This window comes from Aspergillus udagawae, assembly GCF_001078395.1.
Source record: "Aspergillus udagawae IFM 46973 DNA, scaffold_2, whole genome shotgun sequence".
Taxonomy (NCBI): Eukaryota; Fungi; Ascomycota; class Eurotiomycetes; order Eurotiales; family Aspergillaceae; genus Aspergillus; species Aspergillus udagawae.
The window spans coordinates 3587803-3603965 of record NW_025091265.1 but is presented as its reverse complement, the minus strand read 5'-3'; the positions used below and the strand labels follow the sequence as shown (position 1 = coordinate 3603965).

At 50.0% G+C, this 16163-nt stretch overlaps 5 protein-coding genes across 5 annotated transcripts; 2 read left to right on the top strand and 3 right to left on the bottom strand.

Moving 5' to 3' along the window:
- Window positions 1-90: 90 nt before the first annotated feature.
- sec11 (signal peptidase complex catalytic subunit SEC11) lies at window positions 91-796 on the bottom strand (the record flags this gene model as incomplete). Its single annotated transcript, XM_043288521.1, has 3 exons — window positions 91-331; window positions 397-615; window positions 678-796. The coding sequence occupies 3 exons, from the start codon at window positions 794-796 to the stop codon at window positions 91-93; spliced, it is 579 nt and encodes a 192-aa protein (XP_043144456.1).
- Window positions 797-1437: 641 nt separating this feature from the next.
- Aud_003570 (putative RTA1 domain protein) lies at window positions 1438-2613 on the bottom strand (the record flags this gene model as incomplete). The annotated part of the gene is made up of 4 exons (XM_043288520.1): window positions 1438-2170; window positions 2227-2376; window positions 2432-2531; window positions 2589-2613. 4 exons carry the CDS (start codon window positions 2611-2613, stop codon window positions 1438-1440), a joined length of 1008 nt encoding a protein of 335 aa, XP_043144455.1.
- Window positions 2614-3563: 950 nt separating this feature from the next.
- Aud_003569 (kinesin family protein) lies at window positions 3564-6330 on the top strand (the record flags this gene model as incomplete). Its single annotated transcript, XM_043288519.1, has 6 exons — window positions 3564-3935; window positions 4002-5070; window positions 5123-5247; window positions 5298-5828; window positions 5878-5938; window positions 5996-6330. The coding sequence occupies 6 exons, from the start codon at window positions 3564-3566 to the stop codon at window positions 6328-6330; spliced, it is 2493 nt and encodes an 830-aa protein (XP_043144454.1).
- Window positions 6331-6631: 301 nt separating this feature from the next.
- hir3 (putative transcriptional corepressor of histone genes (Hir3)) lies at window positions 6632-12801 on the bottom strand (the record flags this gene model as incomplete). Its single annotated transcript, XM_043288518.1, has 3 exons — window positions 6632-8137; window positions 8193-8415; window positions 8468-12801. 3 exons carry the CDS (start codon window positions 12799-12801, stop codon window positions 6632-6634), a joined length of 6063 nt encoding a protein of 2020 aa, XP_043144453.1.
- A 439-nt stretch (window positions 12802-13240) lies between these two features.
- On the top strand, window positions 13241-15737 carry Aud_003567 (ChAPs family protein; the record flags this gene model as incomplete). Its single annotated transcript, XM_043288517.1, has 7 exons — window positions 13241-13263; window positions 13376-13505; window positions 13603-13727; window positions 13784-14064; window positions 14120-15072; window positions 15130-15504; window positions 15570-15737. 7 exons carry the CDS (start codon window positions 13241-13243, stop codon window positions 15735-15737), a joined length of 2055 nt encoding a protein of 684 aa, XP_043144452.1.
- Window positions 15738-16163: the final 426 nt, after the last annotated feature.

Here is a 16163-nt window from a genome sequence, read left to right as displayed (position 1 = left end):
AACACAGGATGCCAGCTGCAGTCGTAGTTCAGCCACAAACAACCTTAGTGAAATAGAAGCCAAATGTATTCAGTAGACCTCCAACATAAACTATTGTTCCCGTTGCAGTATGACCATCAGACCCATAATACCAAGCAAGACCGTCTTGAGCCACGGGTGCTCACTGAGCATAATAGTCACATATCCCACCATGGGCATATACCCCCGTACGCTGCCAACAATATCCTCCTCGCGATGTAGGAAGTCCTGGTTCTTCGCATACAGCTCGGTATCGTCGGCAATGTTGTTGTCTCCCTTGGTGAGAAGCATGTTGGGAGGAACGGAGGAGGTCCTATGACAGATCCGCCCGGTCAGTAATTGTTCGCTGCAGATCGAAGGCGGAACACCAAAACGCACTCTGTAACCTCCTTGACCTTCTTCGCTTTGCCTTCGATTTGAGGGAACGTTCTAACGACGCGATGCACGATCGGGATATCCTTGCCCCGGACGTTGTAGACCACGATTTCACCTAGTTCTGCCCGTGGGCTGCGGTTCCACAAGAATAACAGGTCGCCTCTTTGGAAGGCTGGCTCCATGGATCCGGAGAGCACGACAACTATGGGTGACGAGCTTGCTCTGTAGACATTCGAACTGAAGGTTAGTCTATTGAAAGCTATCCTTCCAAGACTGGTACTGACGTGAACACGGAGAGGCCCTTCCACAACATAAACGCTGTGGACAGAACCAGCGCGAAATTGAGGACTTGCGCCACAGATTGCCGCGTGTTAGACAGATTTGACGATAAAAAAGACAACATGGTGACGGTTGTATATGGCCTGAGGGAATGGTGAGCTCTTGGCAAAGGAGGCTTCGGAGTTGCTGCTGTGGAGGACAAAGCTAGGTAGCTCAGTGTTAAACGCCAGGAATATCAGCGATAAAATTGAATGTTCTTGAAAGCTCAGAGTCTATCGTCAAGCACAATAAGTTAGTGACAACCAATCGTTGGCAGTCGCTCAACTGGTATTGCAAAGGGAGAAGCGAACAACCTGTGAATGTTTGTCTGAGCTAAAAGGCCATGTGGTTCGAAGCTACCTTGGCTTTGCGGGAGATCGAACATCGTTATCGATAAACACAACACGCCTTCAGCCACTCTCAGGTTGGTTAAAATTTCCATCAGCGTCGGTTGTAGCAAATTGATTGGTATATTTCCGTTCTATCTAGGTTGAAATATGATTTTGCTTAGATACTGCAACTTGCGAATAGTACGATTCTTGAGATAAATTGTGAAAGCATGCGATCTATATACTCCACCCAATATATAGTCTAGATGAACAGCGGACGTGACACAGAAATATAACGAACAAAAGTGCAACGTATTACACAAAACAAGAAATAATTACAAAAAGAGAGACGGGAAAGAATGGGTGAAAAAGGCAAAGAGAAGAGAGTGTGAGAGTCTCACACTTGGGCAGGGGACGATGACTGTTTCTGGTTCGCATCGAGAACGTCCCAGTACTTCACTTTCCTTCCTTTGTTTGCGATGAGGCCGATCAAGTCAAAAGGATCAATGAGAGTCTGTAGGAATGGTCGACCGTCTTCGCATCCAGGGCCTTCGATCTCTGTCACCCCATCCGTCGCGAGATAGATCTTGTTCGAGCGTGGGAGCCATTGCATGGGATGGAAAACATTGAGTAAAGTGGTGTTTGTGAACATGACAACAGCCTCAAACACCCAGAAGAACCATTCATCTTTCAGAATGGGACTCAAATCCGAGACATTGGAAATGTTGAGGCTCGCAGCAGTGAAGTACTCGACCGTTCGGTAGATGGTTCGCACCGTGATAAGTGTACAGCTGCATAACAGAACATACAAGGGATGCTTGACCTTGTTGTTCAAGACACCTGCACGGCGACAATTGAGGTAGAATTTGCCTACAAGGGCGATAAATCCCACCATCAAGGCAAGCTGCAAAATCAGTGCAGCCTTGAGTAGCGCTTTGCCAGTATTCTGCTTGCTGATACTATTGTCTGAGTTGGCCGCCAGAGAAGCTCCATTCGCTGTAATCACCTCAATCGTAATTCCCATGGCAATAAAGGTCGAAAATACTCGGCCAGGGTGAATTGGCGAGTGGTAGGGGACATAGTAAAGAATGCGACCCAGAGTGAAGAAGTTGGCTCCTTCGTAGACAGGTCTATAAGAGAGTCAGGCATCGCGAGCAAGAACAATGCACAATAGACAGAAACTTACGGTCCCACCAGCAAGAGAACATTACTCGCAATGAATATGCCTAGATTGTCCCATTGACCGAAAGCGCCAATGGCCCGCATAATGAACCCTGCTGTGAAGAGTGTAGCGGACCATGGCAGCAAGCCTGTCACCTTCCACGATTTGTATTTGCTGTGGCCGAGAAATCAGTGCTTGTCATTTCATCTTAGAGGCAGCTATGTCATACAAACACTGGTATATGTGGGTGATACCGGACGCAGCAAAAAGGAATGCGAAGGCAATTGGAGCACCCTTATTTGGTGCATAATACCAGTAGCTTCCTTCTTCTACATCATGTTAGAGACGATGGTGGCCATATTGACGAGTGGTCGAACTGGACTTACGATGTGGTGATCTCGCTTCTAGCATGATGATGTTGTCTATGGGGAGGCACTCGTTTCTGATAGGAATGGGTACAAGACAGGAGTAAGGAAAATTTGATGAATCGACTTGCAACAGCCTTTGGTTTATCAAGATGTCGTCTAAGAGATTGAAATTGCGATATGGACCATAGAGGCCCTTTATATATGCGAAGCCCTCATGATCTCGCATTCTTCGCCGCAGCCCAGGGCACTTTGGCGAAAACGAGGGTTTCCCAAACTGGTGTAGCAGGGTATCCGATAAAGGCAAGCAAGCTACAGCATTTACATGCAACGGACATTTCTGGTTCAGCTGGGTCGAGGCGCAGACTCGCCCCGTGCCCTGATTTGAGGCTTATAACCATTTTCTCCCACTAAACCATACTTCTGGAGTAGCAATCACTGGCTGCCGGGAACGATGACCATGGCTTAGAATACGAGCAGCCAATTTGGGTTAGTATCCGTTTGCTTAGGCTAGTTCTTCATCCAATGTTCCAACGTGCTTCAACCAAGCCCAATGCTGATTCGAAGTTAGGCGAGTACGAGCGGGGCGAGGATTGTGAGAAAAGCCAAGCCTCCAAGCAACGGGCAGCCAGCCAAGGCTGAAGGGTCAGACATCGCGTTCGCGGGTCTTAAGAGTACTGTGAGCAGTGGACATCTTAACTGGTTTGACGAATTGATAAATTGGTGGGACATTGAAAATTTAAGGTACTGGACAGGTCAGAAATGGATGTCATCATCTGGCAGCCTGAAGAAGATGCCATCTGCGGGCGACTTCCCTTTTTGGGTTGTGTTGTCTGGACAACCAATTACTAACCCGATTAGGAAAGAACTGTATCTTGCCTTCCAACTGTGGAAACCATCCAGAGGAGCTGCCAGCAAGTCGTCACTCTTTTGCGTTGGTTCTCGACCTCATCTCACTTAAAGGCGTCCGACCAGCACCTACAGGATATCGCCATCATGAGTACAACAACAAGACCTTCACAAGCATCCCTTTTCCAGGTCTATCTACGACTTCGCCCTCCCGTTTCGCAGCACCAGGAACCTTATGCTGAACGATGTCTCGTGATTGAGTCCCCAGAGGAGCAGACTAACAATGCTGAGAGCGATGGGATGCCCTCGGCTCCTATTCCAACACACATTATACTACAGCCACCAAATGATGCCAGGAAGCGTGCGGTCGAGAAGTTCGGCTTCACCAAGGTTTTCGACGAGTCGGCGTCCCAATTGACTGTCTTTGAGGATACTGGGCTGGAATCGTTGGTCAGAGGTGTACTGCTTGAAGGCAGAGATGGGCTGGTTGCCACGCTGGGCGTCACAGGGAGTGGAAAGGTGCGGACGATAAAAGACCGTATGTGATTGACCGGAAAGAAAGATACTAATGGCTTTCCTGTACAGAGTCACACTATCCTCGGCTCAAAGACACAGAGAGGTCTTACACAAATGAGCTTCGACGTTATCTTCCGGTCCCTGGATTCAACAATCAAACCCCCCGACAACTCTATTAGCCCAGTACTCCTGTCCTCAGTAGCCGCATCAGATGCCTCGGAAGCCCAGTTGTTCACAGCGCAGACATTCCTCGAAGCGGTATATGGCGATTGGAATGGCGACCGTGGAAGACACTCTCGAGCACAAACCCCCATGAGCTCCTCTCGGGCCGAAACACCCATGACGGTACGATACCCCATTCCCTTGAGCCCGTTGGCAGGATTTCAAACATCACGTCCATCAGTTCCGAGACGCGCACCCAAACCCTCTATTGGCCCCTCAGCCCCTCAACCCCTCAATCCCCCCTCAAAGGAGGCGCTCGCCCTGCGCGCCTGCCGTACTGGTCCAGCGGCTCTCTTCAAGGAGAGAATCGGCCGGGTCATCCTAGGCTCCCCCAAAGCACCTTCATTCACCGCCACTGATAGGGACCCAATCGATTATGCTAAACAATCTTCTCACATACTTCAGGAACCGACTCCTGCCCTAATCTTCCCTCGTCGCAATATGCCTCAAAAGCCCAGCGCTTTGCCTCGTTTGCCGGATGTTAGCCACTTGACCGTCGAACTTAACCACAATTCCGAATACATCGTCCTAGTTTCAATGTATGAGGTGTACAACGATCGAATTTTCGACTTACTTTCGCCTGCCGTCGTACCCGGTCAAGGAAGTGCCATGTCGCGCCAAGGAGCAAATGCCCAGAAAGACCGTCGCAGACCCCTTCTGTACAAGTCGACCGAAGGATCCCCTGACAGAAAGGTCGTGGCCGGACTCCGCAAGATTGCTTGTAGCACATACGAAGAGGCTCTGGCAGTCCTCGAAGTCGGAATGACCGAGCGTAGAGTGACAGGGACTAGTGCTAACAGTGTTAGTTCCCGGAGCCACGGATTCTTCTGCCTTGAAGTTAAGAGGAGGATGAGAAATAAGAGGACAGGAGAAGAAACATGGATTGGAAACACGCTCACTGTTGCCGATCTTGCTGGTAAGTCACTAAGAAACCGCTTGTCACCTCGTTTGTAACAAGATGATTGTAGGTTCTGAGCGGGCGAGAACTGCAAAGACGGCGGGATCTACCCTGGCGGAAGCGGGTAAAATCAACGAGAGTCTCATGTATCTGGGACAATGTTTACAGATGCAGAGTGAAATCCAAGAAGGGAAGGTACGTTTCGTGATGCCGATGATGTCTCTTTCCTCGCTGACTCGGGATAGACTGCTCTGGTACCTTTCAGGCAGTGCAAGTTGACGGAGTTGCTGTTTTCGAACTCCTTTCCCTCCTCGAATCAGATACCTGGTTTCAACCGCCACCCGCAGAAAGCGATCATGATCGTTACAGCTGATCCATTGGGTGATTATAATGCGACATCGCAGATCCTACGTTATTCCGCCTTGGCTCGCGAAGTAACCGTTCCCCGAGTGCCATCTGTCACCGAATCTATTCTGTCCAGCACGCTGGGCTCCTGCAAAGGAGCCGCCAGTGGACGCAACTCGCCCAACCTAGCCTTGAGCGAAGAGCTTGAAAAGGCAGCTACCGAGATTGCACGACTAAATTCTGAAAACGAGACCTTGGCTGTGCGGCTTGCGGAAGAGGAGATCATGAGAGCCGACCTGGAGATGAGACTCAAGTCAAGTGAGGAGAAGTGTCTGCTCATCGAACAGGAGGTGCGAGAGGAATGCTGGGCCGACATGGACGAGCGAATGGAAGAGGAGAGGAAGAGGTGGCAGACTGCGTTTGACGAACAGGTGCGTACCCAAGTTTTGGGCTGATATTGACTGTGGCTGATACAATCAGGTTGGCCGCAATGATGAACATCTTGATAAGAAGATTGAATTGTTGTCTCGAGGGTTCCAAGGTGAGATCGCCGCCCACGGTCACGTTGCCTTAAGCTCAGCTAACATCTATCACTCAGTCTATGAGGATCCCGGCTCAGCTACCGATCAGCGGGTAGAAGAACTGGAACTGGAGAATGATCAGCTGCGAAGCAGGATCGCTGCCCTGGAACGTGAACTCATGGGCCGCTCACCCACCAAGAAGCCGAAATCTAAGAACGTATTGGAGTCATCACATGGTTCCAATCACCTTGGCCGTGAAAGTGACATCGAGAGCGCACTTCGTCGTATGGACCAGCTGAAATTAGCTGACAGCATGTTCTCTCCTGCCGCTTCCGGAAGCTCATCCCCCGGCAAGAAGCACAGAAAGATGGCAACAAGAAAGTGGGATCTTGCCCCCGAGGAAGATATCTAGTTTTAACCAGGTTTCAATGCTCTGGTCTTCGTTCGAATTTGTCTTTTGGGCGGAATACCTTGGGTCTATGAAAGGAAGGAGTTTTGGGCGTTGATTGATCCTGGAATAGTCGAGATACCATCATCAGTTATTAATGTTCGCCTAATATACATGGCTTCATACATAATTCCCAACGCCATTTGCCATTCACTCGTTCAAAGCGCCCAAACACCCTTCACATTATGCAATAAGAGCAAATAGGCCACTTGCATATAATAACAGTTGAGCCAGGTGGGTGATCTTGCTGCCGCAGACACTGTGCTCATGTCTCCATTGGGTCAGGTTCGGAAGCATTCTCCTTTGCCGGATCACCCTCGATGACCTCAGGATCTTCTGCCTCGTCTTCCATATCTTGCGCATCTTCCGTGTCTTCCCCGTTACCTTCTCCTTCTTCTAGACCCTCCTCGTCGCCATTATTTTCATCACGCTCAAGATCTGCTTCATCACCTTCATCACCTTCCTCACCTTCACCTTCTTCTACCGTGGTCTCGCCTCCCCCTTCGACTTCGCCCAGGTCAGCATCGCCATCACCAACTTCATCTGCCGCATCACCATCAACGCTAGCAGGGACAGACATTTCCGAATCAGGATCCGGCGAAATACGATCCCGTAGATTAGGGAAGAGCAGCTTGCGCTCGGACGCGAGCTTCGATAACTTCTCGTCATCAATTTCGCTGAGCTCGCTCTCATCGTCGGCGCTATCTTGAATGCTCTGGGGAATATCGCTCCGCTGACCCGACTCGAAACTAGTCTTGCTAGGTTGATTTCCAGAAGGCGCTGCAGGCTCAGATGAAGCGGGTGGCTCCGATTCCGCAGGCACCGATGTCTTTGCCGCCGGGGCACGGGGGGTGAGTTTGCGGTTAACGATCGTCTCGGCTCGCTTTTGGACGTCCCTTCGGGCGATGCCCTTGGTGCGGCCTCGAGGCGCGGGCGCTTCCGAGGCAGGGGCCGAGTTTGGGGGTGTTGGGGTGTCTGCGGCTCCGTCGCTGGTCATGAGTAGGTGGTCGACTTTCATTTTCTCTTTGTTTTCCTCGTTGGCTTGCTCGAGGACTTGGGGCATGTTGATCTCGTAGAGGCGGGAGTATAGGTCCGCGATGAGGTCTTCGAGCAATGAGACTTTCATGAGGTTGTTGTTGAGCTTTTTCAGTTCGATAGCATCGCGAAGTAGTTCCAGTAGAACTTGGCTTCCCGGTGCCAGCTGGGAAAGATTCTCCAGGCGGGCTGTGTTGGCGACGAATTCTTCCCATCCGATTGGTTTGAACACGTTCTCTTCGTGTCCCTCGTTGATGCTGCCTGCTCTCCGAATGACCTTTGCGTAGGTAAGGCAAACATCCTCCCATAGCTTAGCATGGTTGATGAAGTCGCCTTGCTTCTTTCTCACGCGACGCAATAGCTGATCCAGATTGGCTCGGTCATTGAGTTGATCAAGCAGACTAACGAAGAAGTATACATATCGGGTAGTATACACGAAATGTCTTCCAGGACGCTCGAACTCCGGCCTCCAGACCTGAATAGTCATAGTCTTGGTAAAGATCTGCTGCGTAAGTTCATTTTTGGCTGCTGCTGCTGCCGAGGCGGCGTCCTTGGTGTCGTCGTATGTAACGTGTGCAGCCCGAACAGCCATGCGATGATGCCAATTCGATTTATCCGCATGCTTCAAGCGCCGGAGTACCTCCAGAATATATGGTTTCCATCCGGCCTTGTCTTCAGGAGGCTGAACTTTACGCGCCAAGGGGGTGGCCATGAGTGTTTGGCTTCCGTCAGCAGGCTGAACAGGTGGTCAATTTGATTATAGGTCACGAGAAATGGGAAAGACCACGTACCGTGAGTGTGCCTCTATCGACTAGCTTATGGACGATCGAGACCAGTTTGTAATGGGGTTCAAAAATAGGATCCGAGCGCGAATCCTTGCGTTGCGGAAGTGTATCGATGGCATCAAGTAGCGAATCCAAAAGATCATCCACGCTGATCCGCTGAGCATTTCCCCTCACAGAATCGCCACAACTGAACATCTTCCAGAGACACTTGCTCAACATATAGTGATTCCTGCTTCAATGTTAGCATTGGGCGGGCCCAGGAACGGCCGATGAGTACTTACATCCAACTCTTGGGTTTATCAATGGTTGCGCGCTTAAGAAGGTATCTTGCCAGGTTCCACACGGAGTACAACCTCATCTCCTTGAAGGGTTTCCCTTGGTACATTCGCTGGCTTTCTTCGTTACTGTAATGACGGGTAAAATCTGCAAGACTGAAGGCGGCCATAGAAAGCGGTTCGCGGGAAGACGAGTAGAGCCGTATACCAAAATCAGTGTAGAGCTCAGACAAAGTCGCTCTGGTTTCGGGAGTCGGCTCAGCGTTCCTGATCGCTGTCGCAACCGCCATTGCATAGCAGTGGATGGCGTTCCGCTGCCAAGTTACCAGCTCAGTTCGATTGTTGTTGATCTTGTCCGCAGACCAAGTGATATCTTCCTCCAACTTTGAGTCATATGTCTGAGCAAGCCGGTACCAGGACTCCCATCTTCCAGTAGCATGTTCTAGATCTTGTCTAAAGAAGCTGATGGCTTCATCAAGATCGGTAGTCGGCACCGGATTCAGGCGCTTCTGAGAGCGGAACTTGGTCAGAGCTGCATGACCCAACAGGAAATACCACCCATTTTGGGCAATAACCGCGCTCTCAGTAGGCACTGGGATCAGCGGGAGATCCGCAACACCTCGAACTGCGCGGGAGAGTTCAGTTGGATTGATCGGTGACTTCAGGTAAGCCGACAGGATACGCTTGTTATATGTGAGAGGTGGTGAAGACTTCGTCGTTCCAATGGCTTGCTGTATCTTCTCAATTGTGGATTTCAACTCAGACTTTGACAAGTCCTTGATACTCATGCGTTTCGCCAATTTCAAGACAAAATCAATCATCTTGATAGCCGTTGAGCGATCTAACTTTTCAGGCGGACACTCATGCTCAGACAAGAAGATCCCGGAGGGAGACAAATTGATGCCGTAAAGATCCCAAAGAATCTGGCAGATCTCAGACTCGTAGTCTTCCTTCGACTCCAAGCTGAAGAATTCAGCCTTCATCAACTTGAGGAACTGCTTGTTGGACCGTTTGCACATCTTACGAACGCCAAGCGCATTGTGCACGGAGCGTAGGAAGAGAATGCGGTCCTCGAGAGGAGACTCGAAGAGATCCCCATTCTGGGTAATGGCTTCTTTAAGGAGCGTGTATTGTAGGATCCAACAGCGAACCTCCATCTCCCTTAGCTTCTCCGTGAAGTTTCCCAAAGATTTAGACAACGAACCACGCACAGCCGACGATGTTGTTTGCCCGACACGGACGGAGTCTTCGTAAATAGCAAAGCTGTGCAGAAGATTTGTCAAAATTGCCAGGGCTGACATGGAGGATCTCAGATGCTCCATATCAAGACACTCGTACGCTTTTTCAGATTGCTGGAGGACCAATGTCACCAGCTTGGTTAAAATGCGGTCAAGAGATTTGAGCCATCGGATCAGCATGATTTCTCGGTGCTCGTTACTTTCTTCGAGGTAGGAATTGCCAAGAAGTTCTTGAATTATCGTCTCAACACTGCGTAGATAGCAAGAGACTACTTTCGGGGGGTAGTCGATCGCCTGATAGGCATCCCGAAGTCTTTGCCATAAGAACAATTTTAGCATAGCATCTCCTCGGTCCAAGAACGAGCGCATCTCCTTAAGCTGTGCCATTGACTGTGAAAGTGACTGGTCAGTTGACTCGCTCTCCTCGGAAATTTCAACAGACGAGGGTTCTAAAATCGGCTCAATCGTTTCGATGAGTTCGACAGGATCCTCCGAACCTGGGGTGAAAATCTTCATGAAGAAGTCCATGGAGTTCAATTTAGAGATTTCCTGATCGATCGCATCGGCTGACAATTCCGGCATCATCGCGTTGTTCATAAGATGGATCTCTGGAATACTCAGGCGACGCAAAATTTCTTTCAACTCTTGAAGACATAGCAGTATGTGCTCACGATGAATATCGGGCTCCATATTGGAATGAAAAGCCGACGCCCATATATGGCGAAGAATAATGGTGTTTTGGCTGTCCTTTTTTGCTGGGCCATAATCCAGATAGTGACTCAAAGCTGTCCTTGCAAGCATGCTCCATCTCACCAGACGATCCCGTTGCAGAAGTCTTGTATCCTGGTCGACCTCACTATGGGGATTGTTAATGGAGGCATAAACGTCGAGGTGAATCTCGAATATTGTCTGGGCCATCTCCAAGTAAGCGAAATGTTCACGGGTATACTTGAACGGCTTTTCCGGCGTATGGTTGAGTATTTGATGTTCAGTTTGCTCGGCCTGTTCAAGCATTTTTCTGAAGATGTACTCGTCGTCTCGTATCAATATCTGGACCACTTTTTCTTTGAGCAAGTCCGGCCACTGAAAGGCTACGTATGCTGACTCCATAACTGGCCATTTTTTGGAGCGCGAGTTCTTCCGCACAGGCGACTTCCCATACGCCGGCATCAGAAGGAGTTTGAGCCAAGCAAAGACTACTTCATGAAGGTGGAGCCATTCGTCATTGACGCCCTTCAAAAACTTGCTCAGAACCTTGTCGTCCGTAAAACTGGGTTTGAGTCCAGGTTTGCGAGCAGATTTCCTCGAATGCTCCAAGAAGATGGCCAAGCCAGAGTTGTCCATACCTTTCATCTCCTGGAAGGTCGATGAAGTATCATCTTGCAGCATTGCTTGGGATTTTGCTTCGTCCCAGGTTTTGACGATACTGTCCAGATCTCGGTACAGCACATGTACCGCTGATGTAGGTTGATTGCTCGATTTTTCCAGGGAGGATTTCGAACAGTTAGCTGAAGCCTGTCTCCGCAGTTCATCAACACTCTCCAGCTTGTCGACTCCAAGTTTGGACAGTAGGCGCCCGACCGTGTCGAACATCCATTCGTCGGCTTCAACGTATGTTTGCAAGCGATCCTCGTAATATTTATTCTGATCGAAAGAAACCTCATCAGACTGGAGCGAAGTTTCTGCGATTGAGTCTCGTAGGCGGGTTCTTCTGCTCTTCGTCCTGACAGGTTCGGCCTGGTAGTCCTCGTTCGCAGCGGACGCGGACGACCTCTTCCGACCAGCACTTGACGGGTTAGGCTCGCCTTCGTCAACATTCGGGACGTCCTGCACAGTGGCACCATCATGTTGCCGCGCCGATTGATTCTCAAGAGATTCCATAAGCTGTTTTTCAGCTCGTTGGTCTATGGACGATTGATCATCAGCGTGTTCGGAAATCGAGCCAGCGTCGTGAGACTTTTTGGATGTCTTAGGTTCTGCGCTTTCAGTAGTGTCTGCTATATCGACATCCTGTTCTTGTACCTGATGGGCAGACTCGTCGCCCTCCACACGGGAAGACTGATCCTGACCTGCGACTTCTCCAGCGGTCGAAGATTGGAGATCCGCCGTGGAGTCTGGCATCGAGAAGCTAATTGAGGTCCCAGGACCAAATTTTGACACATCAAGCTCCGTGTCAATGAGAGCCTGAAGGATGGAGTCGCCGACAGCAGCCCATGTATGGGACACAGGGGTCATTTGATAACGGGACGCATGAAGGGCTAACGGATTTCTGGAAGAATCCTCATTCCTCACACGACTGGGAAGAGCTGGAAGATAAGGATACGGGTCCTTTTGACGTTCGAGCAACTTGAGAAGGGCCTTCTTTGGTTTCTTCAATGGAACCTGAGAGACAGATAGATTGTCGTCGAGCGCCTGAAGGGTCTCCCGGAGCTGGCCTTGGGCAAAAGTCTCGTCCAAGCCTAGCTGATCTGTTCGAACTTCTAGGCGATTTTCGTCATCTGCGAGAACGCTTTCCAAGCAGTATCGAGCTAGTCTGTAGCTGTGCAGAGCGCTAGATAGCCGCGCGCCCCGTCTCCAAAGATTAAGATCGGTATCATCACGCTCCAAAGCTTCGGCAAAAGAAGCCAAAGCGGCGTGCGTACGCTTGTTCACTTCGGATAGAATCTCCTGGGCTTCGTCAGAAGTACTGAGTTTCTCCTGCAGAAAAGCTTGCAGAGAATCAAGCGTAAATTGCCCATGGTTCTTATAGGACAAATAGATCGACTGTAACAGAGTGCTAGAGGTCGAATCATTGACACTGAAATCTGCAAACGTCTCTGCTGCGCCGATTGCTGCGACATCATCATCAAGATGTGCATCAGAGTCTTGCAGAGCAGATCTTTTGAAGTCGGAAATCGATTCGTGATATTTGAAGATTTCCGAATTGAGGAGAGCTTCGTAGGCCTCCGCAGCTTGGGCATAAAACTGTGGACCCTGCGAGTGTAGCTTGAGGGCATTTTGATAAAGCTTCAGAGATTCTTCGATCTGTATCTCCTTCGTATCATCAACCTCTTCTTCAATTCCCTCGTCAGGCTCAATATTCAACGCCACCCAGCTCGACATGATGGCGTCTACGCGGCCCGCAAAAAGGTCCCTGACACCTGTGATGAATAGGCTATGATAGAGAACATTTCAGACTGACGATTTCAGCCTCAGAACAAGGAAGCTTTTCAAGCTTAGTTGTGAGGATCAAGGTGCGGATGAAAGAAGTAGTTTAATTGCGACACGCATCACGCGTTTACTGGGGATCGAATTTCCCGAAATGGGATAGCCTGGGTGCCTCAGTGCCCAGGCCCCAATTTCCAGGCCGCCGCAGGAAAGATATACGGGGCTGATCGGCGTCCCTTTGTTACGGATTACGACGACTGGGAATAATCACCGAGTCTGCAGCCCATCTGCGACTACTGCGCCATCTGACTCTGGAAAACAGTTAAGCCGCATATCGCTTCCCTCTGTCTGACTTTGCCCCATAAGCGGAATTGACTGCGCACCTGCCAGCGCCATGGTTGCGCCAGCTGTTCCTGAGTATGTTGCTTCCCCGTCAATTTACGTGTTCCTGCGGAGAGGCTTGCTTCTCTACGACATTGTCGTCGATCAACGCCATTCCTTTGCGATTGACCCCCTAACGTGCTTCTAGGATACACGAAGAGGATGAGATCTTTGCTGCTGTCGATGCGCGAACGGAGTCGCTCCAGAGTCTACGAGAATTAGGTCCACCAGATTTGGTATACTTGGTCAAGCAGCCAAAGACCAACGCAAACCGGCAGGTACGTTTGGTCGCAGCAACCTTCTTCTAATGCCGCGACGTCTTAATGGACAGACATTTTTCAATTGCAGTAGGCTAATAGACTACAATGCTCATAGACTGGAGTTTACCATCATGTCACCGGCGTCGATGCTTCGTCCTCCGCCAGCCTGGCCGCCTACGTAAACACGCTTACCTTTTCTCCTCTGGATAAGACACACAAGGTGGTTTCTGGAATCTACTGGTCAGGAACTTTGTTGAACGGACGCAATGGTTCTGTTAAAGTTAACGTTTGCGCAGCTGTTACAATGCCTTCTCGCATCTTGATATGCGTGTCGAAGTGAAGATACCAGGGAGTCTGGAGAGCTATTGCATCGATGAGCGAGGCGATAAGCGTGTTGCTACGGAGGCTCTGTGGCTTGAGACCTTCCTCTGCGGTGTACTGAGAGCATATTCTTACGCGGACAACGGTAGTGGTGATGCCATCAGAAAAATCGTTGGTGTCCGACGATTCAACCCGGTAACCAACACGGAGATGGAGCATAAGTTCCTGGATGCTGCAGAGAGACTATTCTTCCTCGGTGCGCTGTCTTAGCAATTCTGCAGACACGGACATATGCTGACAAGCACTTATAGGGAGGCAGCTCAGCTCCGATCCAGAAACCCAAGTACCCAGTACCGTCAGCAACCATCTCACTGCAGGTCTCCTCAAGTACATCCAGACAACCGGCCGCTATACCTCGGGAGTGAATCTGTTCGAGAAACTTCGCACGCGAGATGTAGAGGTTTCATCGCTGTTGGCAAGGGTTCTGTTAATGGCAGACGAAGAAGTACAGGCTGTACGGTTGATGTATGATGCTCTGCAAGACGTGCCAATGGACTATGCACTACTTGATTGCCAAGCAGCGTTCTGCATGGGCAAGGGAGAAGGTGAATTGGCTCTGGAATGCGCAAAACGTGCTGTGACGGCCGCACCGAGCGAATTCAGCACATGGGCTCGGTTGGCCGAGGTATACGTATCACTCGAGCAATGGGACTTGGCGCTCCTTACCCTGAACTCGTGTCCTATGTTCACATATCAGGACAAGGACACGCCTCGAATGCCCCAGCCGTCACGCATTATGCTTCCTATTCTTGCAGAGAGCATACTGGATGAAATCGACGAAGGACAACCTAAACAAGGAGACCCTCACGACTATATTCATCCGTCGCTGAGGAAACTGCACGCTGCATCATACCAAGGAACATTTTTGAAAGCCTACAACCTACTGACAAAGATTGCCGCATCGATCGGCTGGGACCAGTTACTCAAGATTCGCAGCGAGGTCTTCGTCATGGAAGAGGAGTACCGAGTTGAACGCCAGCACTCCACATCGAAACCTGGTAAAACTGACTCTGTCGCTGAGATCCAGAGTGTTGAGACCAATGGTAACGGTGAGAATGGAGATGGCTCTGGGGCGGAGGATGTGGATATATCGGCCGACACTGCAGCTAACGGCAATGGAGTGAACGAAGAGCAAGTAGAAAGTTCTATTGAGAAACCAGAGCAATCGATGGCATCAGAGGTCGTCAAGTCAGGCAACGATGATGTGAGTTCATGTATATCCTCCTTTATTTCTCTTGGTATGCTGATGTTGAGTTTCCAGGCCGACCCGTCGCATTCTTCCTACACACAATTCAAGAACAAGCGTTTGTGTGAGCGCTGGCTAGATAATCTCTTCATGGTCTTATACGAAGATCTGCGCATCTACACCATCTGGCGTACGGAGATGGCTCAATTCCGGCAGCAAGCGATCGAATACAAGAAGTCGGCGACTGAATGGGAGATCCTGGGTGAACTTGCGGAGCGCCTGCATCACTTCGACGAAGCGATCGAAGCCTATCAACACTGCCTGTCTATTCGGTTCTCGCCCAAGGCCATGCGCGGAGTCCTGAAGATGTATGAAAACCGAAACGACACGCGAGGCATGCTAGGCTCCCTGATTCGGCTGATCGCATGGCAATATCGCTGGTATTCCGAGGTATGTTTCTGCTTTGGAGTTTGTCAGTGCAGGTCCGGCCGCACAATGACTAACTGTGTATGCAGTTTTCTCCCGAGTTACTCTACCTCATCCGGAAACTCATTGAGGACGAAGGAGCCGTCAAGGTCCGCAGCATCGTGCAGGCGACTAATCTGCCACAGCCTGTCCTTGACCTCACCCACCAATACTGCCAGCTCTGCGCGACCTTTCGCAGCAGCGGAAGCGATGCCTGAACCTGAGATTCTCGCTGTGACGCGATAGTCCACTGATATACCTTGTCGTCTTAGTTACAGTATACATATTCTCACGTATAGCGAAAAAAGCAGCTCCGCCTTCAGGGTGGTTATGTAATTCTCAGAAAGTGCACGGGTTGGGAGGATAGAGGCAGTTTAAATAATGTGACGATTTCATTACTTATCTATTTATTTCATCTAGGGACGGGTCCATGGACAGCAGTCCACGCTGTGGATGCTTCTCTGCAGATCTAGGTCATGCAGTGCTTTCATCGCATTACAGAAAACATAGATAGGGTAGTGACCTCCTGTACATCCACTTCAGACCTTATACTAGGTGAATCTTACATCGCACATCAAATAGTTGCTCACTTCTCAGTTCAGCTCATCTTATTAATCCAGATATATAGTTATCCTGAATCTGCC